The sequence below is a fragment of the Phodopus roborovskii genome, unplaced genomic scaffold (genome assembly GCF_943737965.1).
Source record: "Phodopus roborovskii unplaced genomic scaffold, PHOROB, whole genome shotgun sequence".
Classification (NCBI taxonomy): Eukaryota; Metazoa; Chordata; class Mammalia; order Rodentia; family Cricetidae; genus Phodopus; species Phodopus roborovskii.
Window position 1 is genome coordinate 27,688,660 of NW_026125052.1, and position 27,652 is coordinate 27,716,311.

The following is a 27,652-nucleotide window of genomic DNA, read 5'->3' on the forward strand; positions in this document are numbered from 1 at the left end:
GGGGAAATGCCTTATTGATTTCTTCCCTTAATACGACACCAACGCATTGGTGACTGAGTATAATATTAATACTGTTAAATTGACCACAAGGTCACTCTCAACTTTCTGTCAGTTAGGGAGGGTATTCCCAACTCAATTAACCTGACCTAGATAATCCCTCACAGACATGCCCAGAGGCTAACCTAATCCAGACAGGCCCTCGGAAGTATGGCCAGAGCCCTGTCTCCTAGGTGATTGTAGATCCTGTCGAATGGACAACAGTAACTATTATTCTTAGAAGCTGAGCCCTCAGCCTGGCACGCTGTCTTCCTTCTCCCTCCAGTATTTCAGTAACTATCCAGTGTCCTTTCATGAATTCCAACCCCGCTGAACCAGTTGGAGTCAGTACCTGCAACAGGAGCAGGCAGACAGACCATCTTTGTGGTGCCATGGGGCTCGTGGGCCACGTGAAGGCGGTGCCTGGATTGTTTCAGTCCGGGGCACCATTCTCTACCCCTATGGTCTTGGGATCATGACTAGCAACCTCCACCAGCGCTGTGCCGGCTTCCTAGTCTCGGCTCTGCCATCTGGGGTTGGGGAACCTGGGGAGCTGAAGGAGAGAGAGGCACCTTGATTCTCCTGGCTGCGGATGTGAACATCACCAGGCAGCACTCTCCATCCTGGTAGCAGTTACGTCCTCCAATCGCCCTAGCTGTGAGCTTTTCCAACACTCACAGAAGTACCAGTCTAGGACGCCAACACCAGCTTGTGGCCACCTCCCCTCGGTCTTCAGAGGTTCAACTCTGAGGAGGCTCCTCCCTTCATTTCTAAGCTTTAGCAGACCAGCTTCCTCCTCTGGGTCATGGGACCTAGGGATAGCAGCTGCTTTCATGTTTCCCTCCTCCACACACTACCTAATCCTGGTGCTGGATAACGATTTGTTTCCTAACCAGCAGTTCTCCATATGCATGCCATGGCGTGCGCACACGCACTCCGCACACACACACACTGAATAAATACCTAAGTGTAAAAAGAATGAGGCGGAGAGGGCTGCAAAGCAAAGGCCTAGGAGCGCGTTCTCTGTTCTCTCGGGGTACGGGGACTGGGAGGCTGGGTTGGCTGCAGAGAGCTGGGAACGGCTGAACATCACTGAAGCATTAGCTTTAAATGAAGAATTGTATGTGGTGTCAATTTCATTCCCATGTTAAATACTGGATTTGAGGAGACTTTGAGATGGTGAATGAGTTCTGGAGCCCAGGCTCTAGTACTACCCCACCCTCCACAGACCCCCATCCATACCCCCAGTACCACCCCACCCTCCACAGACCCCCAGACATACCCCCAGTACCACCCCACCCTCCACAGACTCCCAGACATACCCCCAGTACTACCCCACCCTCCACAGACCCCCAGACATACCCCCCTCCACGGCCCCACCCACCACATTCCCCCATGGTTCCCCTTCATGTCCCCCATCCATGCCGCCTTCTCTGGCCCCCACCTACCATGGCCCCCTCCCAGCCCCCACACTTCAGCCCCAGGTCCCCTGCTATGCCCGCCCCTTCTCCAAACCCCTCTCACTTTGTGGAAGGCTGAGACCACTGGTGACCTCAGGTAAAGTCACAGGTGCCTGGGCATCCCTGGTAGCCTCTAAGCCAGGGGTTCTCAACGCTTTCAAAGGCGTTACCTAACGCTGTCAGAAATCATTTATATTACAATTCATAACAGCAGCAAAGTTATAGTTATGAAGTGGTAATGGAAAGAGCTCTGTGGTTGGGGTCAGCACAATGTGAGGAGCTGTGTTACAGGGTGACAGCATTAGGGAAGTTGAGGACCAGTGCTCTAGGCCACCCTAGATACCACAGGTAATTCTCCTGGGGTCCAAAGTTGCAACCCAGGACTGGCAGTGTAGCTCAGTTGGTAGTGCGCTTGCAGCATGCATGAGGCCCCAGCTCTGTGCCCAGCACCACATAACCTGGGTGCTAGGCGGTGGTGCACGCTTGTACTCCAGCACTCAGGAGGTGGAGGCAGGAGGGTCAGCAGGTAAGGTCAGCTGGAGCTGCAGCCTGTCTCAGAACAACAACGTCTGAAACCCATACATCCAGGCCTTTCCTTCTTCCTCCTGAGACTGCCCTCGCCCCCAGTCATCTGCAGAGAAATGCTGTCCCTCTCTGATGAGTGCTTTGGAAGAAATGAGATCAAGGGCAACAATTCATCCAAAATCCAGGACCTGAACAGAAGCAAGTGAGAAGTAGCCACCTGTCTGTGGCTTAGGGTAGGTACCCTCATGAGGAAAGATATACATACACACATGCATACATACATCCACACGTATGTGCACACACACGCACACACACGTGCGCGCTCCTCACCACCCTGGCTATAGTGAACATGACTTTCCATCAGGGAGGTCCCAGCATCAGTGTTGTTCTGAAGCAACATGGACAATTTTCCCTGCTCCCCAGCCTTCCCTTCTAGCTCAAAAAGCACTGGCTATAAATGGCAGAGGTCTTTTAGCTTCTTAGGCAAATATAATTATGAGAGTAAATAAAGCATGAACCACCACAGAACGTTCAATGTTCACATTAAAATTCCCATTTTTCTTCTCTTGCATGTTTAATTATCTGGGCCTGGTGTCTAGAGTGTTGAATGAAAATGTGGTCACTTGTAAAGGGCACAGCTCTGTCCCCTCGTGTTATTCAGCTTACAAACTGAAAGGAGGGGTCTTTTGCTTTTGTTTTTGTTTTGTTTTTTTTTTATGAAGACCTAAATACCCCTGTTCATTCATTCATCCATCAAATACTCCCTGAAGATCCATTATATGATGGGCCCTTTTCTAGCCAGGACCTAGCAGAAACCGAGGCAGACTTCGGTGTGCATCACTGTTAGCTTCACTTGCCAATCTGACATAAAAACCTAGAGCCACTTGGGAAGAGAGAGCCTCAGCTCAAGAGTTGCCTCCATCAGACTAGCCAAGAGCCATGAAGGTGGGGCATTTTCTTGATGTAGAAGGACCCGGGCCACTGAGAGAGACGTCACTCCAAGGTTTACGGGCCTGAGCTATGCAAGGATGCTGGCTGAACAAGCCAGTACGCAGTGCTCCTCTGGTGGTTTCTGCTTCAAGTTCCTAGCTTCCCTCAGTGATGGACTATACCCTGTAGGATGAATAAACCCCTTCTCCCCCAGGTTGCTTCCGGGCACTGTTTTAGCACAGTCACAGAGAAGCGCAAAGGGCAGTGTGTCTCTGCCTTGCGCAGGACACAAGCATCCAGGGCCACACAAGAAGACGAGAAAGTTCAGTTAGGCCCCAAGCATATCGTCTCACCCTTCTGAGCTATCCAAGTGTGTACTGCCATGTTAAGAGACAGAAAATACCACTAGACAATGCCACAATGTCACAGAAACACTACCTTCCTCCAACCGTAAGTCCAGGGAATGTCACCTTGTGGTGGCATGAGTAGTCTGTTGTCACAGTGCTCTAATGGGCACCACCTTCTTGCTATGGTGGTCTCACCAGTAAATCGCCCTAAACCAAACACCCCATGGAATATATTTCTACATCAGGAGGGCAGCTACATGGAGAGACAGATGCAAGAAGAGGGTGCTTTCCCATCTCAGACAGCATCTTCTCGTTGCTGTGACAAGAGCGGTTTAAGAAAGGGGAGGCTTGTTTTGGATTATGATTTGAGGGTTAACCGTCCGTCATGATGGGGCAGGCATGGCAGCAGGAGCCTGAGGTGGCTGGTCACATGGCAGCCACACTCAGCAAACAGAAAGTGATGCAGGCTGCTGCCCACCTCACTCCTTTTGATTCTACCCAGACATTCCCAGTAGGACGGTGTCCTGCACAGCTACAGTGGGACTTCCCATCTCAACCAACCCGATCTAGAAACTTTCCTTATAAAAGAAGCCCAGGCATGAGTCTCCCAGGTGATTCTAGACTGTCTAGCTGACAGTCAGTATGAGCCATTACATCTGGCATCATCAGCTGAGGTCCATGAAGAGGACCCAGTGGGAAGCTGGGCTCTGTCCTTGCCCCAACTATCAAGATGTCGGATTCAGGGAAGCTCACACTTCTCCTGGGCAGGGTCATCACCTGCATTGTGAATCAATAATGCCTATGCTGATGGGAGATGTCATTCTGTAAATATGTTTGTCATATTGGTTAATGACTAAAACACTGTTGGCCAATAGGAAAGCAGGACAGGCTGGCCTAGGAGCCTAGAAGGAGAGAGGAAGGAGTAGGGAGGAGATCCAAGATGGTGGACTGACAGAGAAAAGGACGCCAGCCCCTCTCTCCGGTAAGATAAGACCCTGTGGAAATACTTAGATTAATAGAAATGGCTTAATAATTAAGACAGATAGCCAATAACAAACTAGTAACTGGCCAACAGAATTATATGTAATACAGGGTCTCTGTGTGTTATTGGGGGCTGGTGTGGTGGTGGGACCAGACCAGGCCGGCTAGGAAAAAAGAAAGTAATATACAGGACAAAATACCCCACTGTTAAAATTGTTATACAAAGTCCATCAGGCACAGCGAGTCTGTGGATTTCCTGCATCAGAATCTTCTGGGACCCTTAGTAAAAATGCAGAGCCCTGGCTCCCTCCACTCCAGCTCCCTGGAGTGAGACCGGCAGGGTGGGAGAGCTTCAGGTTTAAAAGCATGTCATTTCTGTTTCTAACATCCAAGCTTCGGAATACAGGATCTCCCAAACAGCATTTAATTCCATTGTTGCCAAAAGGTGATTTTTCTCAATGCAAGCAGTTTTCCTTAAAACCAAGCTGAACAGTGCTTTAGAACCCTTGAACCAAAGCTAAATCTAGTCGCCTTCTCGGGAGTGACACCTTTGGGTGATTCTGTGAATCAGCCAGTGACAAAGCTACCACCGAATTACTCTGAGTCCTGCCATCCGAGGCAACACCCCATTAAACATCAGGATCAAGAGATGCTAGCTCCTCATCTGAGTGCCAGCTAATTAAAGTCTTTAAAAGTGTGCAGCTAGAATGCTGCCATTATTCCAGAAACAGACACCAAACTGAAAAAGGAAGAAAGGGAGGAAGGAAGAAAGGATGGATGGAAGGAAGGAAGGAAGGACAGAAGCTTTTGTTCAGAAATATATGTGGCTTCTTCTTCCAAATGACCTTAGGACTGGGAAGATGGGTCAGTGAGTAAAAGGCTTGTCACAAACGAATGACCTGGCTTGGATCTCTAACAACCCACACATAAAAGCCAGCTTCAGCAACATATACTTGTAATTCCAGGAATAGAGAGGTATAGGCAAGAAGATCCTTGGGACTTGCTCGTCTAGCTAAACTGGTTCACTGACAGGACCCTGCCTCAAAACCTAAGGTAGACAGTGATGAAGGAAGGCACCCAAATTTAACCTTAAGAGCTACACACACACAAATCCACACACCATTACCACCCCCAACACACACACACACACACACACACACACACACACACACACACACATGACCTTACAATGAAACCGGCTCTGTTGAAAGGTAAAAGGGGTCAAAGGGTGGGGGGAAAAAGAAAACCCATGGTGAGGCCAAGATCTCTTGCAAAGAGTCTGGCACAATGATTCAAACTAAGTTCACCATGACTTTCTGTTCCAGGCTCAATGGAGTAATAGATGGAAGTTCAAAATAAACTGTTTCTCGGAATCAGTGGACGGACTGCACCAGGCTGTGATCCTTGCAAAAGGCAAAATGTGAGATTTCACATTTCCCTCTCAAGGTGATGGGCCATTCGAAGCCACAATACTGGCAGTGTATTGACTGTTTTAGGATACCTGAAGACATAAAATGTGTGACAAAAACAACTAAGTGGACTCGGGGGGGGGGGAGGTGTCTGTCATATGGTGGCTCTAATATCACATAGGAAATAGCACACAGTGTTAACTCAAGGTAAGCTATAGTGATTAACAGCAACCACAGAAAATATAACACAGAGGTATATATGTGTGTGTGTGTGTGTGTATGATGCATATGTGTGTGCGTGCGTGTGTGTGTGTGTGTGTGTGTGTGTGTGTGTGAGTGTGGTGTGTATGGTGAACACACATGGCAGATGAGGATAGAGGATGGCATTAGGTGTTGAACTCTACCACCCTCCGCCTCATTCCCTAGGACAGAGTTCCTCACTGTACCTGGAGCCAACAAACCCAAGGATCTTCCTGTCTCCATCACCCACAGCACTAAGATGAGATACGTGGGTCAACTAGGTGCTGGGGATTCAAAATCAGGTCCTCATGCTTGTGTGGCAAGAGCTCTTTCTCACCAAGCCATGTCCACAACCCTGGGTTATATAGTCTTAAACCCAGTAGAGAAAACGGAATGTAATATTACTTGATTAAGCCGGAAGATGGCAGGATAGAGCCCCAGAAAGGCAATAGCAACAGCAAAATTCCAAAGGGGTTGAACAGAAGAGACCAGTGAGATGGTGGACAAGAATCTGAGCATTTCAGTCATCATGTGAAATATAAACTAACTAAGTGTCCTATGGAGGTTTAATAAGGATCAGGAGAAACAGATAGGCCAAATAGATGCTTATTCAGGGAGAAATAACTTACAACATAGACTGATGAACACCACCAGGTTCCTGGTCCCAAGGTTGCCTCCAGATGGATGCTCTCCTGTCCCCGTGCTGCAAGCAAGAGCTCCCAGAGCCCCTTCCTCAGACTTAGTTCCCCCAGGCAACATCGGTCCCTGTCTCCACCCCCAGTGAGTGTGGTCTGGGGTGAGGACAAAGTGAGTGTCTCACTACAGTGTCCCATTAGAAGACTGAGGTCAGATGAGCTAAAAAAAGCAAGCTCAGGGCTTTGGAGAAGGCACAGTAAGGTGCTTACGGCTCAACCATGGTGACCTGAGTTTCATGGGCAGCCACCACAGAAAGGAGCCAGATGAGGTAATTACAGCACTGGGGAGCCAGAGACCGGAAGACCACTGGGTAGGTTCACTGGCCAGACAGCATAGCCAAACTGATGAACTAACTTCACGTTCAATGAGAAGTGGAAAATGCTTGTGGAAAATACCCAAGGTTCACTTCTAGCCTCTACACACTCATACACACACACACACACACACACACACACACACACACCAACATGTATGTACACATACCAATATAAAAAGGTAATAGCTGATTCTGTTGCTCATTAAATGTAAAATCACAATGCTAAACGTCTAGAATGGGAAATGATATGCCATGGAATCATCAACTATATCCCACAGAAAGGTCACAGTTCTCCTGCTAGCCAGAGAGACCTGTCCGTTGGCCAGAGAGCTGTCCATTCAGAGTTCTGCTCTTCTGTCCTACAGAAGGAAGAAGGGAAGTCCTCAAACTCTTTATAGCAGGTGTATACAAGCAAAATTTCCATGCCATATCTACCCTCCAAAAAAGACTGCTCTGTTGAAGTGTGCAGTGTCACTGAGTGGCCCCTAGAGGGGGGTGGTGAAGTCATGTGATGGGCCTCTCATGGTAAGATCGGTGTATCAATGAGAGAAGACCTTTGGGAGGCTCACCATCCCCCTGCCTCACCTCTTGTGCGGGTCCAACGGGAAGGCGACCATCTGCACACTGGGAAGATAAGGCCCTTACCTGAAATCGGGTCAGCTAGGGCCTTGGTAACGGTGTGTCATTCAAACACCCCGGAATGGTGTTTTGTTTCAGCAGTGCAAGCTGAAGGACAGCTGGGACACACTTAGGTGTCATGTGCCTTGCCTTTCCTTCCTCGGGACAGTGTTGTGAAGCTGGCACTTTCCCAGGTAACAGTGAAAACCCACCTTGACTCCAGGGGCTTGGGACAGCCAGGCTGTTCCTTGGGACTTGTGGACCCCAGGGCTGAAGAGCAGTTTCTGCCACAGGCTGCTTCTGTCAGCCTGTCCCTAGACACACTTCTGCATTGTGTGACCACTGCTGTCCCATGCCTCACTAGGTAGGTCCTTACTCCATGCGACAGGACGGGTGTCGCCCTGAAGACATGTGTATGCACACTCATGTTCCTGAGCGTGCATTGAAAGCATATGTGCATACGTGTGTGCGCGTGCGCTCACATGCGCATGAGCTCACGAGCTGTGAACTCTCATGTGCAACTGTGAGTGTGTGTGTGTGAATGCACCCACATGTACCACTGTCCATGGCCACTCATGGGAACGCATGCCTGATCACCACTCTTCTGAAGATCAGCATAGACCTAACTGCTGATTAAAATGTGTGGCCAAGGGAGTGGAGAAGATGACCACCCTGGTGAGACCTTGTTCTGTGGAGGAATCTTCAGCTATAAAGGATGCTTGTCTGAGCCTCAGGATGCCAGGCTTGCCTCCACAGCTTCCCCAGGGACATTCTATCTGCTCCTTTTTCTTGTGTTTTACATTTTATGTTTATGTTCAGAGAAACCTAGAATCCTCTCCAACAAGCCAGCCTGGAAGAGGCCTCAGCTTCAGCCCTGCCATTGGCAATGGTTTGGATATGTACGAAGGCCATTCCCAGCTTACAGAGTGAGCAGCCAGTCTGGCTTTGTGGCTAAAGTTGGCCTGGTCTAGGGGATACTGGTCCAGTGAGCACTGTCCAATCACAAAGGAGAAAGTATGTGAGGATGGCTACAAGCAAAGAAAGAAGTTACTGAAGAGATGGGGGTGGGAGCCACCAGAGGGCAACCAGCTTAACTCTGCCTCAGGTCCTTCCCTTACCACACAAAGTAAGGGTCACATGCATAGCAAGAGACACACATGCTCAGCCCTCAGCCCTTCAACAGGAAGAAACAAGAACCCACTGGCCTGTACAAACCTTGTCAACCACTGCCATTATGTTATTAAGTTTAATGATTTTATGGCTTGCATATTAAATCTCCAACACCCCACCCTCATGCACATCAAAGTAGAGCCTGCCCTCTAATTGCTCAACTGTGTATTTGGAAAAGGGAATTTCCAGAGGACACTTGGCTGTGATCAGATTCTCAGTGTGTCTCTGAGACACAGGGTTTTAAAAAAGAAAAAGAAAAAAAAATCCCATCTCTTCCACCCAACCCTAAAGTATTCCCAAGGCTACTGGAGGCAGAGAATGGCATCCCAGTGGCTTTAACTGGCTCTCTCCTTCCCTGCAAACTGCCCACACCTCATCTCCATCCCAAAACTCCACTGTTTCTTTCCTGACATCAGCTCTTTCCCCTCCAACTCCCGGAGACCCTGACTCCTTGGCCCAATTGATCTGAGATCTGAGGAGCAGCAAGACACATGGAGGGAGGTCCCGTGAAGCACCTGCCATCTGACTAGAGGCCCTGTCCCAGCTGCCATGAAGAGTGAGGAGGTATGCCATTAGCACACACTACACACGCCATCTTTGCTACCCCAACTATGCACAGGCTCTAGATAACTCGATGGCGGTGCCCGAAATGCTGCCTGACTCAAGAGTGACATTAGAGACAGTCATGAATTGTGGGCTAACAGATGAAAAGATGGGAGAATGAACACAGGTTCTAGAAGATTCCAGGTAAATATGTTCACATTTAAGACTCTCTACCAATACTGTCTATGAAGACAAGAACTACTCGGTGTTTGAGGAGTCTCCCTCAGCAAGCTCGTGTGTGTGTGTGTGTGTGTGTGTGTGTGTGTGTGTGTGTGTGTGTGTGTGTGTGTGTGTGTTCACACCAGTCCTACTCTGGCTCCTTTGGGAACAAATTTCACTGTCCAGTGTGTTTTTGAACCCTGATGGAAAGCTAAAGAGCAGGCAGTCCTGAAATCGCCTAGTCCTCTGCCCACACAGCTTCAGCCAGTTTTTGGGACATCTCAATGAGCCAGGACAACAGAGCCACCTAAAGCATAAGCCTAAAGATACACAGAGCATCTACGCCGCCCATCCCAGAAGCATGAGGAAGAGAGTTCACGGCAAGTGTTCCAACCATCCACACAGGCACTCACACATGGCCACGGAATGGTTATGTTGTTTGGCTTTTGGTTTGCGTGCTGTTACTGTTTTGTGGTACTGAGGAGTGAACCCAGATTCTCATGCCTTCCGGCCCAAGCCACTCTTTTCTCTTTGAGTCAGTGAGGACACTCTATTAGGAAGTTGCCTCAAGCCAACAGAACCCCAGGCTGTGACTACACTTCTATGAGCCACAGGAGACTGTGGCTATCTCCAAGAGCTGGAGAAGTTGCCTCCACCATGGCTATGCCATTTCTACCTGAGGAAAAATACCAGGCATGCCAACTCCCTAAAGCCTCACCTAGGAAAAGGCCGGGGGTTTCAGGGGGCCAAGAGTCCCTTTGTCAGTGAAGTTCTGTGAACAGGAAGCTCTCCCAGCTCATGCCCCCCTTTCAGGACCTCCGCTGTGACACACATGCTGATTCTCTACTTAGAAGTGCAGTGTTAATGAGAGTCACAGATTCCTGAGCATGGCATGTCCCTTGGGGAACCCCCACAAAGCCACCAGCAAGTGCCTAGGGAAATGATGCCCAGAGTGGGCTCCGGTCAAGAACGCACTGTGCCTGCCTGGCAGCCTATGATGTCATCCACAGGATGAACTTCCTCTATGCCAGTCATCTCTCTAGAGTAACCCTACAAGAGTTAAGAGAAGCTGCAAAGGTGTTGGGGAGGTGGATGCATCAGTACAGTGCTTGCTGTGCCTGGATCCCTGGAGTATACTGGCAAGACAGCCTGGCTGGATCAGTGAGCCCCAGGTCCCAGTTAAGAGACATTGACTCAAAAAATAAAGTAGACAGTGACTAAGAAACAACGCCCAAAGTTGACCTCTGACATCCACACTCTCACACATGTGCACGTGCGTGTGCACACACACACACACACACACACACACAAATAAGACACTCAATTATCTGATTAAATAAATGCACAGAAACCAGAGATGCTGTCTTGGGATGAATCAAGCCCCTCCTAATCCCAACACCTCACAATATGACTGTCTGGAGACAGGGTTTTAAAAGAGACGGCTGAATGACTGCAGTACCTGAGGAGCCTTGAACCAACCTAAGTGATGCCCTTATTAGGGGAAATCTGGACACCTGAAGACATCGGGAAGGGTCATCTACACAGAGGAGGACCACATGAGGACTCGGAGAGAACACGGCAGTCCAACAGCAAAGGAAAAAGACCTCTGAACCGACCAGCCCTGGGGACACTGGGCATTTGGACTTCCAGCCTCCAAGGAAGGAAGTTTGTTACAGCAGCACAAACAAACTAATACAGATATCCAGACAGGTAACCAAGAGGGCCACTTGCAAAGATGTATCCTGCCCTGGCCTGGGACTGTGAAAGTTCACCCCTACATGGCAGACATTTCTGGTGCCACAACCACATCCCTATCAGGAAGGACCAGCCACTGCTGCAGAGGCTCCAACCAGCCTAGCTAAGTGTCAGTGACATGCCAGCCCAAAGTGCACCTCAAAGAGAGAGGTGGGACTCCACATCTCAAACCTGAAGGAAACGTAAGGAAGAGTGAGAAGAGACGAGATGGGATGTCTGGGGGAGAAGACCACATCTCACTTCCCTATGGCTCCAATTAGGCTCCCCCCCCCAAGGTACCAGCTTTAATCCCACACACTTGTGGGTAGCCACACAATGGCTACCTTTTCTCTCTCAGCCTTTGCAGTCTAGGATGAAGACCGTTAGCGGTGCAGAGAATCTACAAAGGAGAGAGGTACATGCAAACACCTCTCTGGATGTCAAAGTTTGCAACACGTCACGTTGGATGTCAGTCATGTGTGATTCCTGGAAGCAGCTCCTGTCCACCAAAAACAGATGCCAGCATGAGTGTGTGGAGCCGGCCACTCGCTTGGGTTTTTACTAACACCATCTTCTTGGCCATCACAATGAGAGGCAATAGACATGTGTGACTGGAGGAAACTGACTCCCCCACCCACCCATTCGCACCCAGAGCCCGCTCAGGAGGGACTTAGGCCACGTTTTCTCAGACAGGAGGAAACCAGAGAGCCACTGAGAGCCACGAGCAACTGCTCCTTCTTCCTACTACAGCCTCTTATGCAGTCTCCCTAAGATGTCAGACACCAAAAGAGAGGAGGGAGGGAGGGAGGGAGGGAGGGAGGGAGGAAGGGAGGGAGAGAGCATGCTTCTCCCCCGGGGTAAGTGTGCCAAGACAGAAGCAAGCTGAAAAGAGCCGGCAGCACCAACACAGACAGTGTTACCATTTGTTTTCTTCAGAAAACTGAAAGCAAGAACCCATTCCTAGGCATACACGCGCATACAGGGAAAGTAGGAGTAAACCCGCCAGCAAGAAGGGCTTTCTGGCTCCCCTTTCCCCTGCTCCTCCCGGGCCTTCTACTGCCCACTCTGACTCCATAGTAAGGTTCAGAACGTTAGAAACTGAAGCAGCTTCAAGCTGAATGTACCCCCCAACATCTCCACCCAGCCTCAGAAGTGGCTGGCTCACAAGTTCCAGGAGCAGTAAATTTTCAGGGAATCAAGTCTTGCTGCCATGGGAAAGTCCATTCCCTGCCTGTGCAAAATCGATCCCGGATAACCACAAGGACTCCATATCAAAAGCCATTAATTCACACTCCACATGGCACCTGCAGAAGGGCCAGGCTGCAGCCCTTTTCAGGTCTGGGGAGCAAATTAACAGTGACATCAGAGGGAAACCTTTAGCCAGCCTCACAGAGCAGGCCAGCAGGCTGCCTCTGAGCACGATGCTGTGGTCATTTGTATTCAGGAGCTGAGGCAATTAGAAACAAAGCCTGCCTATTTATGAGACCTTCCGAGACGTGGCCCCCTTCTCACATTAACAGTGGCAATTAATTTCTTCTCCAATGTCCCAGAACAGATGTTTACTGAGTCTTCTGCCAAAGAGCGAGGTCTGGGCCCTGGTGGTTGGGTGTGTCTCTCTCAACCCTTCCCTAACCCCACCCCACGACATTTAGCCTCTACTGCAAGACCGTTTCTGACTTTTCTAGATTATCTACCCAGATCTCGGCCCTGGGAGCATCTCCTTATGTAAAGCATGTAATAAAACAAATATGAACCAAAGGATGACGACAACAACAACAAAAAAGCGTGCAGCTCAGTACAAGCTGGCCAGTGACTGTTTACCTTACCCAGAGAAATCCCCTCTGCCCAGGCAGCTGGTCAAATACACCTGGTACTAAGCCTGATGTCTATCATTCCCATGTCTCCCTAGGTCCCAGGGATGAAGACCAATCATGACAGGAAGGACCCTTAGTGGGAGCCTGGCTTGGGAGCCTGGCTGGCCCTGGTAAGCAAGCAGAATGGGGGACAAGTGCAGGCTGTTTGGACCCATGAGTCACTTCAATCCACTGCCTACGGGATGAGAGGGAATCTCCCAGTAAGAGGTTTACACACAGCTAGATGGGTTTACGAGCAGAATATGCAGCTCCCCATGACGGCCTCGAAAAGCTACCAGCAGTTACATCTGACAGCAAGGAAGCCAAATGTCCAGGAGGGGCAGAAACAGGCACTGTCATTCAAGCTTCCAGTGAAAAGAAAACAGCTGACAGATGGTGTTTCCTTAGGATATTATCACAGCCGTCCACGCAGCCATCACATCCAACTGGTCGGGGGACTGTGCTTGAGTGTGTCTGCCTCGCGAGCGATAAGCCTTGCAATAAGCCCAGGGCCCAGCAGTCTAGGTCCAGAGAGGCCAGTCTTTCCTTTTCCTAGTTGGTAATTTAAAGTGAGACAGGAGGAAGGAAGGGCAAGGTATGGCTGCTCAGGCCTGATATCCCAGCATCTGGGAGGTGAAATGGGAAGACCGTAAAGGTTAGCCTGGGCTACGAGGAGAAGAGAAAAAACAAAAAAAAAAAAAAAAAAAAAAAAAAAAAAAAAAAGAGGGAGGCAAAGGAGAGAGAGGGGAAGAGAGGGAGAGCGCGAAGGGGGAGGGAGGATGAATGGAAGGGGGGATGGGAACAGGGAAAAGCAGGGCGGGTGGAAAGGAGTGTGCATACAGGACAGACTTCACCAGTGTCCCGGAGCACACATCCCCTGGCTCCAGCCACTCCATGATCTAACAGAAGAAACAATCTCATCCTCTTCCTATACTTTTCCCCTTTCTGGGTGATCAGGGAATCCAGGCACCAACTTGGAGGTCCTCCTGCCCACCTCTAAGACCTACTGCGTATGAATGTGGTAAGTCACACACATCCCACCCTGAAACTGGCATCGGCCCTTCTCCCCTCTGCCAATAACATGCACTGTGGTAACCAAGTTCAGCCAAGGCTTCTTCCAGCTGCCATCTCACAGCCTGGCCTTGGCTCTCTGCTTGGCCAAGTAGTCCATGCCAGACAGTGATGCTCAAACCAAGCCCAAGTCACCTGACTGATTTCCATACAGACGCTCGATAGATAGCTCTAGTTCTCCCCGGTGGTGGTGATATTGTTGCTGTTGTTATCCTACATGGTAGGGAGGAAACCAGGAGCTGAGAGACAGGTTGCCCATAGACATCAGAGGTGAACCCCAACCTCCCAGACTTCCCCTCCTCCTGCCACTTCCTGTTAACCTGTGCAGATGTGATGAACTAGCAGAGGTCTTTTGCATCTTTAAGTGTGTTGTCATCTCCCTGATGGCTCGATCAGTTCTTGAGACCCAAATCAGGATCAGAAGCCCCCTCCCGCACAAGGTTCCAGTTGCTCACGTATACACACATGTTACACACCAAGTCAGCTACAACTTACACATCTGACATTCAAAATCTGATCTGTTAGTCATGCTAACAAGCAAGCGCTTTCTTTATGGAAGGAATCGCCACTCACTTCCTCTAATGTCTGGTCTGTTGAGAATCCACCAACGACCTGGAGGTATGAATGGCTCCATCGGGGCAAAACAGAACCAGATGCGACAGCCCAAAGGAAAATGATACTCACCAAGTGAGGCATCAGGAGATCAGCCAGGTAGACAAAAGCTGCTCCCAGGGTGAAGCCAACAGCCACCGGGAAGAAGGCAAAGGCACCGAAGCCCCCTGAGGACGTGGCCATCTCAACCGCTGGTGCTAGCAGAGACCAATAGGAAGCTGCTAGCATGACCTGCAGAAACCACAGGGGGCAAAAAGTCGTTAACCAACTGTCTTAATGAGAGTTTCTGCTGCTGTGACTGAACCATAAGTTGCGGAGGAAAGGGTTTATGGGGCTCACACTTCCACATTGCTGTCCATCCCTGAAGGAAGTCAGGACAGGAACTCACACAGGGCAGGACCTGGAGGCAGGAGCTGATGCAGAGGCCACAGAGGGGTGCTGCTTACTGGCTTGCTCCTCATGGCTTGCTCAGCCTGCTTTCTTATAGAACCCAGGACGAGCAGCCCAGGGATGGCACCGCACACATAGGCTGGACCCTCCCCCGTTGATCACTAACTGAGAAAATGCCTTTATAGCTGGATCTCATAGGGACATTTCCTCAACCAAGGCCTGTCCCTCTCTAATGAACCTTGTGTTGAGTAAATACACAAAACCATCCAGAACATCAGCCCATAAGGCTTTTTAGGGTGGGGGACCCTATAATGTGGGGACCCTAAAAGAGGGACTCCTACTAACCAACCCATAAGGCCTCCCAAGGAGGAAAAACCAGGGAAACAGGGAATCCAACTTTAAAGCCTGGGGGGGATGGGAGAAGAAACCCATAAGGCCTTGGGGGTAAGGAATGTCAATGCATAAGGCCTTCTGAGGGGGCCTCATTATTCTCTGTACCATAAAATAAGCCATACAATTTCATACTTGCTAGGACTTTAATCTCAGATGGTAGGTGCTATCTCAACCAAAAGACTCCCCCTAAGACTAACAAAAGTTCCTCCCGGAATTCATGCTTTATGAACCTAACTTGGCAAAGGTAAAGCCACTGGCAAATGGGCCCTGCTTTTGTAAGCATGCACCCATTGTGTCAATAGCAGTAAAGGCATGAGAACAGAGAGGGGACTAGCTGAGAAGAGGAAAGGGATCATCAGGGATGGGAAGGGTAGAGGGTAAGGGGGATGGGTATGACAAAAATACATAATGTATGAGAATGTCATCATGAGATCCATGTATAATAATGTTGTTGTGGTTTGAGTGTAATTGGACCCCATAATCCCATAACCCCATAATCTCATAGGGAGCAGCACTATTAGGAGGTGTGGCTTTGTTGGAGTGGGTGTGGCCTTGCTAGAGGAAGTGTGTCACTGTGGGGGCGGGCTTTGAGGTTTCATAGACTCAGGATACCGCCCTTGACTTCCTGTTGCCTGCAAAATGTAGGACACTTAGCTATTTCTATTTCTCCAGCACTGTGCCCGCCTGCGTGCCACCATGGTCCCTGCCATGATGACCTCTGAAACTGTAAGTGAGCCATCCCAAGTAAATGTTCTTTTTATTACTATTATTCTTTTTCTTGTTTTACATATCGATCCCAGTTCTCTCTCCCTCCCATCTTCCCATAATAACCCCCAACCCCCCCTCCCATCCCACCCCCATCCCACTCCACAGGGAAGGTGAGGCCTTCCAACAGGGATCATCAAAATCTGTCAAGTCATTTGGAGTAGGGGGGTCTAGGCCCTCCCTCCTAGTAAATGCTTCCTTTATAAGAGTTGCCATGGTCGCCTGGCAGTGGTGGCACACGCCTTTGGTCCCAGCACTTGGGAGGCAGAGATAGGTGAATCTCTGTGAGCCTGTGAGTTCCAGACCAGCATGGTCTACAAGAGCTAGTTCCAAGATGGGGTCCAAAGCTACAAAGGGAAACCCTGTCTCAGGGTAAAAAAAAAAAAGAGTTGCCATGGTCACGGTGTCTCTTCACATCAATAGTAAACCCTAACTGATAATTAATGTATGCTAATAAGAACGTACAGAAATAAACCCAGTTGGGGACAGGATAGAATTGATCTGAAAGGATGGAGTCTAGTTTGCTGCTATCTAGCCTCTGACACAGGAGTTATTATGAAAGAGTGATGTTTGCACTCCACGGGACAGGCGACAGTGCTGAACAAGAGTCACCTTGAGTTGAAACACTGAGGGTGGGACAGGGGGCTATATCTATTGGGAAACACCCTGCAATACACACCATAGGCCCTGACAACCACGAGGCATCTGGCCCCAGATGTGAGTCCTAAGGCTGCTGAGAAATGCTGCTCTACTTTAAAGCTCCTGACGCAAATGCTCACGGCTGCGTAGGCTGAGCTGCATCAGCACATGGCTGATTACAACAGAGATCTTCCTTGTGTCGAAGTGACTTGTGTCTCCCCTCCACGTTTGCCTCTTCACCCTTCCTGCTCTCTGGCACATCATAAATGGTGGGCCTGCCCCTTGTGACATGTGGCAGCATTTGAAATGTCTGAAGGTGCCAGTATGTCAATGTCAGAAAAATGAAGAGGGAAGCTAATATCTATTGATCAACAGCCATTTCTAGCCACCATTTGATATCTTGTCTTGACATCACAACTCCAGGAGGCAGATGTGTTCTGTTGTTACTTGTGAAACAAGAAATTGAATCTCAAGCTAAGGTTGTGGGCTCGGTCAGAAAACTGTTTCCTATATCAGCATGAGGACCCAAGTGCGACCTTCCAGAATCTGTTTAAAAGGTCAATGTGGCCGCCCGTGCTTGCAATCCCAGCTCTGGGATGGTAGAGACAGATGGATCCCTAGGGGTTGCTGAGCAGCCAACCTAGACAAACTGGCCAGCTCTAGGTTCCATGAGAGGCCCCATCTCAATAAACAAAGTGGATGGCCCCTGAGTCACAACACCAGAGTTGATCCCTGGCCTCCACAATGTAGATGCATACCCATTTTGATGGCTAATCTTGGTTGTCAATTTGATACACCTGGGAGGGACCCTCAACTGGGGAATAGCCACCATGAGAACAGCCTGTAGGCACACGTCTGTGTGATATTTTCTCGATTGACATGGGAGGGCCCAGTCCGTTGTGGGCAGTGCCACTCCTGGGCAGGTAGTTCTGGGCTGTCTAAGAACGGTAACTGGAACAAGCCAGGAAGCAACATTCCCTCATTGTCTGTTTGACTTCCCACCTCCAGGTTCCTGCCTTGAGTTCCTGCCCTGATTTCCCTTTGTGAAGGGATGTCAGCTAAGATAAAATAAAGTTGTAAAATTAAAATAAACCCTTTTCCTCTCCAAGTTGCTTTTGGTCAGTTATTTTATGATACCAACAGAAAAGCAAACTAGGACACTCCTACACCCAAACACATACACATTAAAAATGAAAAGAAACCGAATCCTAAATACTAAGGCAATTTGTTCCTTTCCACCCAGGCAGTAAGTGGTGGTTGCAGGGCACAAACCGAGCAGGACCACAATCGATTCAATGACTATAAGAGAATAAACAAGGCTGGTCTCAGAGGTCAACAAGCTCAATGTGACAAACTGTTCTCCAGAGTGGACCAAATTAACTAATCGCCTGTGGCTTTTTAATCTTATACACGCTGCGACATCTTCATGGCTAGAGTCCACCCACCACCTGTCGTAACAGTCACAGACGACATATAAAATGTTGAATGGATTTCTAAAATTTACTTAATTATGCTGTGTCACCCATCTCCAAAATGACACACAGAGTGACAGAACCAGGCATTAGGACAGCAGGAAGAAAGAACAAGCTATTCAATTCGGGAAGCTGTGGATTTCCCTCTACCAGCCACTGCTCACACAGAACCACCGGCCCTGGATCTGACTCTCCCAGCAGAGGTCTTAATGTCACCCATGGAAATATGCCTCTGCCTCTGAAGCTCCCAGGGATGATGAAAGTGTGACATCTTAACCAGATGGGCGCAAAGACTGACTGGACCAATGCCATGAGTCCAGGCAACAAAAGGGTCCAAGGACTCCCCAGCCAGACTTCACTGGCTTTAGACTTCCACAACCAGTGTAAGCTCACCACCTGCACAGGGACAGACATGGGGATGCTCCTCATTCTCTTCTGTGAACTTGACCTAACCAGTAACCTGCCCCTCGTAAGATCCCCTCTTTAACAATTTCAGAACCATGAGACCCGCAGACAGCCACTGATCAGACCTTCCAAGACCTCTCTATATACTATGTGGAGACAAAGCAACTCTGCCAGCGTCACCTAAACTACTTCCCCCAGACTCTTTGCTCCTGTGGAGACAAAGCAACTCTGCCAGCGTCACCTAAACTACTTCCCCCAGACTCTTTGCTCCTGTTTCAAAATCTACTCCAACATCTTCTGTTGCAGTCTCCATCTCTCTGAATCTCTAGGTACCAACCCTACTTTCTGCCTATAATGGCTAATCTTGGTTGTTAATCTGAATGGGTCTGGAATCAACTAAAAGACAAGGTCCTCGGCACTGCTGGGAGAGATTTCCTTGCTTACATTATCTGAAGAGGAAAGACCTACCCTAAATGCCAGCTGAACATCCCAATAGCAGCCCTGATTAAAAAGAGGTGGGGGAGGGGAAGCTTTACTTTTTACCTGCTTGCCTTCTCTCTGCTGGTAAATTCATCTACCCTGTTGCTGAAGCATTCCTATGCAACATTAGAACCAACTCCCCCAGGCTTCCAAAGTAGACTGGATACCAGCAGCTCTCCAGGAGCCCTCCAGGCCTTCAGCACCACACTGGGGCTGCTGAGATACCCAGCCACATAGACTTAAGAACTTCTGGATTCTCAACCTCTCTAGCCACTGTTGCACTGGCTAGACTGTATCAGGTGAGACAGTCTAATAAGCCCATTTTAATATACATTTATTCTATTGATTCTGTCCTTTATAACCTCTAAAGGACTACCACAACTAATACATGTCACTATGCATGAGAAACTTGCCAAGTTCCCACAGATATGTCACTAAGGATAGGGCAGAGAGAGAGAGACGTGGCTCCCATAGACTCATAGGGAGCAGCATTATTGGAGGTGCCATCCTGTTGGAGTAGGCCTGGCCTTGTTGGAGGAAATGTGTCAATGAGGGCGGGCGTTGAGGTTTCAGAGGCTCAACCCAGGCCCAGTGTGTCTCTCTTCCTGCTGCCTGCTGATCCAGATATAGAATTCTCAGTTACTCTCCAGCACCGTGTCTGCCTGCACGCCATGCTTCCCACGGTGATGTAATGCAATAAACCTCTGAACTGTAAGCCAGTCCCAATTAATGTTTTCCTTTATAAGGGTTGCCATGGTCACGGTGCCTCTGCATAACAACAGAACATTAAGACAGAAGGCCACGATAGGCATCCAATCAACATGGGCAGACCTCTCCAAGGAAATCCCTGTTCTTCCCCTTCTAGACAAATCTAGATCCCTTTTGGAATTTCTTCATTTTTTTTTTTTTTTTAATTTCCTTGCCAGCTTCCTGTTTTACACACAGACTGAGAAGGGACAAAAGAACAATTTGTACATGGCACAGGGTTCCGGTCTAAAATGAGTGGGGCCCAAAGAAAAGCTATTTCAATGGCATGTGTGGTGGGCAAGATGGCCCTGTCAAACCTGTGACTTTCTTATCTTCTGTGGCAGAAGAAACTGAGATGGAGGAGATGTCCATGGACGTCAGAATGGGGCCAGTGTCATGCCAAGAATCCTTACAAGAGTGTGAGAAGACTCCAGCGAGAGAGGAGAGACGGCACCAAACCACAGAGCCTTTATTTACATGAAGTACACAAATATAGAAACCCACACAGACAGAACACATTGGCAGTCGCTGTCCGGGAGTGGAGTGTGGGACAGTTGCCCACTGTGAGTGCTCTGAACAGCACTGAACGCACACCACAGTGTTGTCTAAATCCTCCCGCCACTTCTTTACAAAGTTAGGGTTGACTTAAGCAACTATGAGGACCCTATCTTGCACTACTGCCCAACCCCAGAGGTGTGCTGAACTCCCCAGCCCCTTGTTGCAACTCTATGTCTCCATCTGTGGAGACCTACCTCAGCTGGCCTTTCTTCCCAGGCAACCCTGACCCTTGGCCGGCAGTCCATGTTCATGACAACAAACTGCAGGATTTGGACTCAGAGGCCTAGCTCTGGCACTTACTAGTGAGGCGGCCCCAGGAAACAATATGAGTTCTCTGTTGCTCAGTTTGGCCAACTGGCAGTGATGCTACCCACCAGAGCTACTGGGAGAATGTAGCAATGGAGCCACCATGCCAAGGCAGGGGCTGGCAGGAGGCAGGTGTTACTTTGGATCCTCCCACTTCCCAAGGCCCCGCTCACTAAGCATGTCCATCCTTCCCCTGATGACTGGGCACAGCTCCCCTCTGGCCAGGCCCCTACCCATTTCACCGGATTTGATCTCTCATCCAAACTCTCAGGACTATGCACACGACAGGATGTGGCCTCTGCTTGCTGTGCGGCCACCACCCAGCAGAGCAGTCTTGGACAGAGACTTATTTGATATGTGTTGCCTAAACGAGTCCTCTGTCGTCCCTGCTAATGAAGGGGAGCAGCGTGGGCGGCAAAACCAGAATGCATGATCAGGAAGTGATTCAACTCGCTCTTCTGAGTCTGTTGCCTGCATTTTAAAGTGATTTTTTTTAACCTTCCAAGTTAAGTAGCGCACAGGCTCACACTCAGATGCCTTTTCAACTCTGACAAATGCCGGCTGAGTAATTGTTTAAAATCAGGGAGTCTTCCAGGGGTGGAAAATCAGCATAGACTTTGCAAAGCTTCATGGGTGCCACACCGAGCAATCTACTGATAGAATGGCAGGCTCCCTTGGTGTTGAGGGGACTGTAGGAGATTACTCAGTCTGAACACTTCACTTAACAGACAATGGTAAGCAAGACTGAACTAGATGAAGGCCCCAGAGCAGAGTGAAGTCACACAGGCTAACTGCCCCAGCCCCCAAGCAACTAGTACTGTCCTCAAACCCTGCCAAGATGCAGTCTTTTGTGAAATTCTGGAAACTTCTGAGTAAAGACCAGGTGTAAGTTGCCACTTCCCCTCATCAGGCAAAGGATCCTGGGATAACTGGGGTGGTGAAATTAGCATCAGCAAAATGAAAGACATCAGGTGTTGGCAGGGACGTAGCAAAAACTTACACACTGTTGGTGGGGGTGTACACTATTATAGCTGTCACAGAAAGTAATGTGGAGGTTCCTTGGGAATTAAAAATAGAGCCATCGGCTGGGAAGATTCCTGAAGGAAATAAAGTGAGAATGTCAAAGAGCTGGCTACGTGTAGACTCACACCACAACTACAGGCAACTAACAAACAATAGGGTGGGCCTGCTGAGGACGTGCATGGGAAGAGGGATTTATAACTCTAATAGCCCCTGAGTGCCCCAGGCGGAGAAGGGCAAACAGGCAATTAAGGAGCTTACGGTGTAATTCCCGCCCGAAGTGCACCTCCAGCTAGGGACTAAAACTAAACACGTGCACACTCCACTCCGCACCTTCCTCCAGGGTGACCTATGTTCCCAGAGAGGGCTCCATGTGACATACACCACGGATAGACTCCCAAGACACAAGAGGCACATGATTAAGGGAACAGGTGACACCCACAGCCTGGAGACTAGGTTACTGTCACGTTCCAGTGTATTGTACTTTGAGAAGTGTTCCCTTGGGATCCTTGGTCCACAGTTGGTGATGCTGTGTGGAAAGGTCATATAACCTTTAAAACAGGGGAACTTGGAACAGGATAATTGGCTCATCCCTAAGACAACCGGCAGCTCTTCCAAAGAACCAGGTCTTCCAAAGAACTGGGGCTAGATTCCCAGCCCTGACATGAGGGCTTATATGTAACTCCAGTCCCAGGACATCCGACACTCTCTTCTGGCCTCCTCAGGCACTGCATCTACATGGTCCATAGACTTACATACAGGCAAAACATCCAAACACATAAAATAAAAGTGAAGGGGAGAAAGTTAAAGATGGAGTCTCCATGGATGAAATATATCATGGGGCGTGGGGGGGTCTTTCGGATTTTAGAACTTGGGCCTACTTTCTGTTCTCTGTTAAGTCATATTCTCTCTTCCTCCCTTCCTCCCCTTCCTCTCCCTCCCTACCTCCCTCCTTCCATGCTTCCTGTGTGCAAATGAAATGTGATCACTGTTTCCTGTTTGCCAGGCCTCCCTTAGCATGACAAACTGTGTTCCCTTTGGAACTCCAGGCCAAAATAAGCCCCTTCCTCCTCTGAGTGTCTCTTTGTTGGGGTGCTTTACCACAGCAACAGAAGCGGAACTAGAACACAGCGTTGATGTCTCCAGGCTTCCACAGGCCTGACCTGTGAGAGATGCTCACATTCTAAAGGCACGTGGAAACTCTCTGCCCCGTTTTAGAGACGTCTCTGAAAATGGAAAACACCTCCACCATGACTAGTTTCTTAGCGGCTGTGACTAGGTTGCAGAGGGAGGGAGGGGACTGAGGGAGGTCAGCCCTGCAAGGTGCAAACTAGGCAAACACCTGAAGACAAGAGCACCCACGTTTGTTTGTGACATCGGCAGAGCACAGGCTTCAGTATGTGGCGGCCAGAGCAACAATGGACTTCACCTCCTTGAATCCCATGGCTTCTTGTGTAAATCTCAGAGTAATTCAGGTACAAACCCAAAGATATTCTGCTGCAATGGACAAAGAAAGGACGTGAAACCAAGGCCTGACCCCACCCAGAAGCTGCAAACACCCTTTCTTGTGTGTTTGATATTACTAGAGCTTTTTGTTATCGTTGCTGTGGGTTTGGGCAGCTAAATAGATTTTATTAAGAATAGCTGTGACATTTCAAAACAGAAAGAGATTATTCATTAAGTAATAGTGGTAGTAGTGGGGCATCTGGACAGATTTTTACATTCGTGTAAAAATCAAAACTGAACTGTCATTCATTTCACTCAAGCAAATGAAACAAATATAAAAATGTTTGAGGGGCTTATATTATATATATATGTGTGTGCATATAAGGTGTGTGTGTGTGTGTCTCTAGTACTATGGGGAGCAGAGGCTTAAGGACCACTGAAGTTTGCTGGCCCCATCCTAGCTCTACCTTTAATTAAGAGATCCAGTCACATGGTAACGGGGTGGAAAGTCATAGCTTACGATACCCTGCATCCTCTATGCATGCACAGACATATGCATGCACCCACACCCACTCACAAGCTCACACACACCTGTACATGCATGCACATACAAACACACACACAAACATTAAAAGGAAACTCAGGAAACACAGACCATTCTAGATTCTTACTATGTTCTGTGAAAGTAAATTCCTTGTTTCCCTTCTGTCATTCTTATACTCTAGGCAAGCTTATGACGGGATCCTTGCTCTCTAAGTTATCATGTCTCAGGGACCCACACTTCCCATTGCTAATGACTTCCCCTGATGTCAGAGGTACTAGCACAGAATAATCACAAACAAGTGCCGAGCCCACCACAGGTGAGCCTTCTCGTCTCTGGGTCGTGCGCCACCTGGAACAATTTCCACTCTGGAAATACAAGTGAGTTCAGGATCTCCTCAAGGAACAAGGCACAGTACCCTGGCGTGATGGGTGCCCTTACGCCTTCCCTTTATCACAGTACCTGAAGTTTAAACACAGAAAGAACATTGGAACGGTGTAATGAAGTCTCCATCTAAAGAGAAAGGAGGAGCGTTGCTCTCCCCTGGACCATGGTACCAATCCTCTGAGCATTTAAAACAGTGTCTACAGAAGATGGGAACAGCATCACCTAGTCCTGCACCTTCTGCTGCAGAGTGGGTGACAAAGGAATGAACATGGGCTCCAACTTAGAGGGTCTGGGACGATGGCTCTCCATCAGGAAATCATCTGCTGAGTTTGATCCCCAAGACCCACATAAAAGGCCAGGTGTGGTAGTGTGTGCTTCTGATCCCAGCTCTCGGTAAGAAGGATAGGCAGACCCTTGAGGCTCACTGGCTAGCCCAATGGGTGGGCTCTAGACCCCGTAGAGAAACTCTGTCTCCAAAAACTCAGACTAGATGGGTCCTATGAATAACACCTGAAGATACTCTCTGGCCTACACACACACACACACACACACACACACACCACAAACAGACACACACAGACACATATACATACACATACACAAACACATACCACACACACACATAAACACACATACACATACATATGCATATACACACACACAAAGTACACACAGTTACAGTCTAGTTAACTAATAGGCACAAACTTGCAACCCATAAAAATCAAGGTGGTAATTACTCCCAAGGTAGAAAGCCAAATAATGCCTCTAAGTTCTGCCTCCAAATCAGATATAAGCATTTTTCCGTTCAACCAACAAATGCTTGGGCAGTGATTATGTAACTTACATTAGTCAAGATCCCGGAAGGCTGGAAGGAAGGGAGAAAAGGCCCAAAGCAGATCTGTGCCCTGTCTTTACCAGGAGCTGACTGTGTTCCACAAGAAGAAATATCCCAGAAGACATCTGAGATGTATGGACAGAGGCGTGTAGACTGATACATGGAGGGATCCACAGTCACCACAAAAAAGGAGACACCAGTGTGAAAGAAAGAAGCTGTGTCAGAGCCCCATGGACCGCACGGGGAGTCTCTTGCAAGCTGGACATGCTTTGCTTAGGAGTCCAAGGGTGGGAGCTTTCCAGCTGGCATTTAGAGCCCCTCTGGTGACACTGAGGAAGCATGAGTGACTTGACCTTAGCCACCAGGAGCACTCTTGAGTGACAGGAAGGAGGCACCTGGTAACAGGAAGTGGCATCAGAAAGCAGGATGGAAACCAAGGAACCAGGTGGCAGGCTCCAGACATGCTCCAGACTGGACATGGTGAAGAAAAGATGTACATGGGACTCTCCAGAGTGACATGCCCCTCACCATCATGTCCCTCAATCTCGAATCATGTGATGAGTGCACACAGGGTCTCTACACTGAGTCAGCTTTCCAATCTGGCATGTCAGTGATTGGTCATGACTCTGGCATGAATCAATCTTAGACAAGGGCTCAATCTACATAAGGTGATCAACAACCCACCAGAAAATATCAGCTCCATGCAATTACAGCTATTAGCAGGCATGGCTAACACTTCTTAGCCACACCCACCCAGCACCAGAGACAGGCAGAGCTTGCCTTACACAATCCAAGTTACAGCAGAGGGATTATGCTTAAAACAATCGCATATACATGAGAAAAAAAGTCTACAATATAACCCAGATTTTCCTCTTCCCAGTAGTTTCCCAAAAGAAAGGAAAACATATACCCACACAATGCCTTACACAAGAATGTTCCCAGTAGCCTGATCCATGGCAGCTGCCAACTGGAAATATCCCAAGTGTCCCTCAGCAGTAGAATGGAAACACACACTGTAGTACATCTAGGAGATGAGATACTCCTTACCAAGAAAAAGGTGCAGAGCCAGGCAACAGGCAATAGGCAACACCCCAGTGGAGCTAAGGCTGGGACCTGACTCATCCGATGTGCACAAGTCAGGTGCAAAAAGAGAGCTAGCAAAAGTGATCGAGAAGGAATAACTGCGGGGGAGGTGGGGTGACTATTATCAAAATACATGTGTCAGGGTGCGTGTCTGCCACCCCAGCACTTTGGAGAGAGAGGAAGAGGCAGAGAGACCAGAAACTCAAAGCAATCTTCAACTACAGAGCAAGTTCAAGGCCAACTTGTGCTGCATGGGACCATGTATACAGGCTAGTTTTACATCAACTTGACACAAGCTAGAGTCCTCTGAAAAGAGAGCCTCGGTTGAGAAAATGTCTCCATAGTATTTGGCTGTAGAGAACTTTTCTTAATTAATGGTAGATGGAGGAGGGCCCAGCCCATTGTGGATGCTGACATTCCTGGGCTGGTGGTCCTGGGTTCCATAAGAAAGCAGACTGAGCAAGCCATGGGGAGCAAGCCAGTAAGCAGCACCCTCCATGGCCTCTGCATCAGCTCCCGCCTTGGGTTCCTGTCCTGCTTGAGTTCCTGTCCTGACTTTCTTTAATGGAAGTGTAAGTCAAATAAACCCTCTTCTCCCCAGGTTGCTTTGGTCATGGTGTTTAGTCGCAGTAATAGTAATCCCAACCAAGATACCATGCCTCGAAATAATAAACAAGGAGGGATGGGGTAAAAGCTCAAAGTATATTATATACTTGCATGAAAAGGGCCTATGTTACCCAGGATTCTAATTTGTTTTAATTTTAAAAATAAATAATAAATAATAGGGGCTAAAGAAATAGTTCAACAGTTAAGAGCACTGGCTACTCTTCCATCGGAAGTGGATTCAATTCCAAATACCCACATGGCAGCTCACAACCATCTGTAACTCCAGCTCCAGGAGACCTAGCACCTTCTTCTAGCCTTTACGGGCACGCATATGGGGCACAAACATATATGAAGGCAAAACAACTATATACATAAAAATCAAAGTTTTTAAATAAAAATACATAATAAAAAGAAGCAAACTATAAGTGATACAGCCACAGTGGATAAACCTCAAAACTGCTATATGGATTGTACAAAGGCAGACAACACATGGTGTGTGTGTGTGTGTGTGTGTGTGTGTGGGTGTGTGTGTGTGTACGTGTGTGTGTGTGTGTGTGTTGACAGACATATCTGTGTGTATAAGGATACACATATGCCAAGCCCACATGCAGAGATCAGATGACACCCACAAGTGTCAGTCTTCATTTTCTTCCTCATTTGCGACAGAATTTCTTTATTATTCACCATTGAGTTTGACAGGAGAGCTGACCCCCACGCTTTTAGGGATCTTCCCGTCTCTGTCTCCCATTTGTCACAAAATCACTGGTATTACAGATGTGTGCTACCATGTCAAGCTTTGTGTGACTCTTGGGATTTGAA

General features: G+C 48.6%; 1 protein-coding gene across 6 annotated transcripts in view; it reads right to left on the reverse strand.

Moving 5' to 3' along the window:
• Slc39a11 (solute carrier family 39 member 11) overlaps positions 1 to 27,652 on the reverse strand; it is a 392,746-nt gene that overhangs the window by 260,518 nt on the left and 104,576 nt on the right. For all 6 annotated transcript variants that reach the window (XM_051179808.1, XM_051179791.1, XM_051179780.1 and 3 more), the window contains one exon: positions 14,833 to 14,991. In XM_051179808.1, coding sequence (XP_051035765.1) covers positions 14,833 to 14,991 — 159 coding nt within the window. The remainder of the gene's footprint in view (positions 1 to 14,832; positions 14,992 to 27,652) is intronic.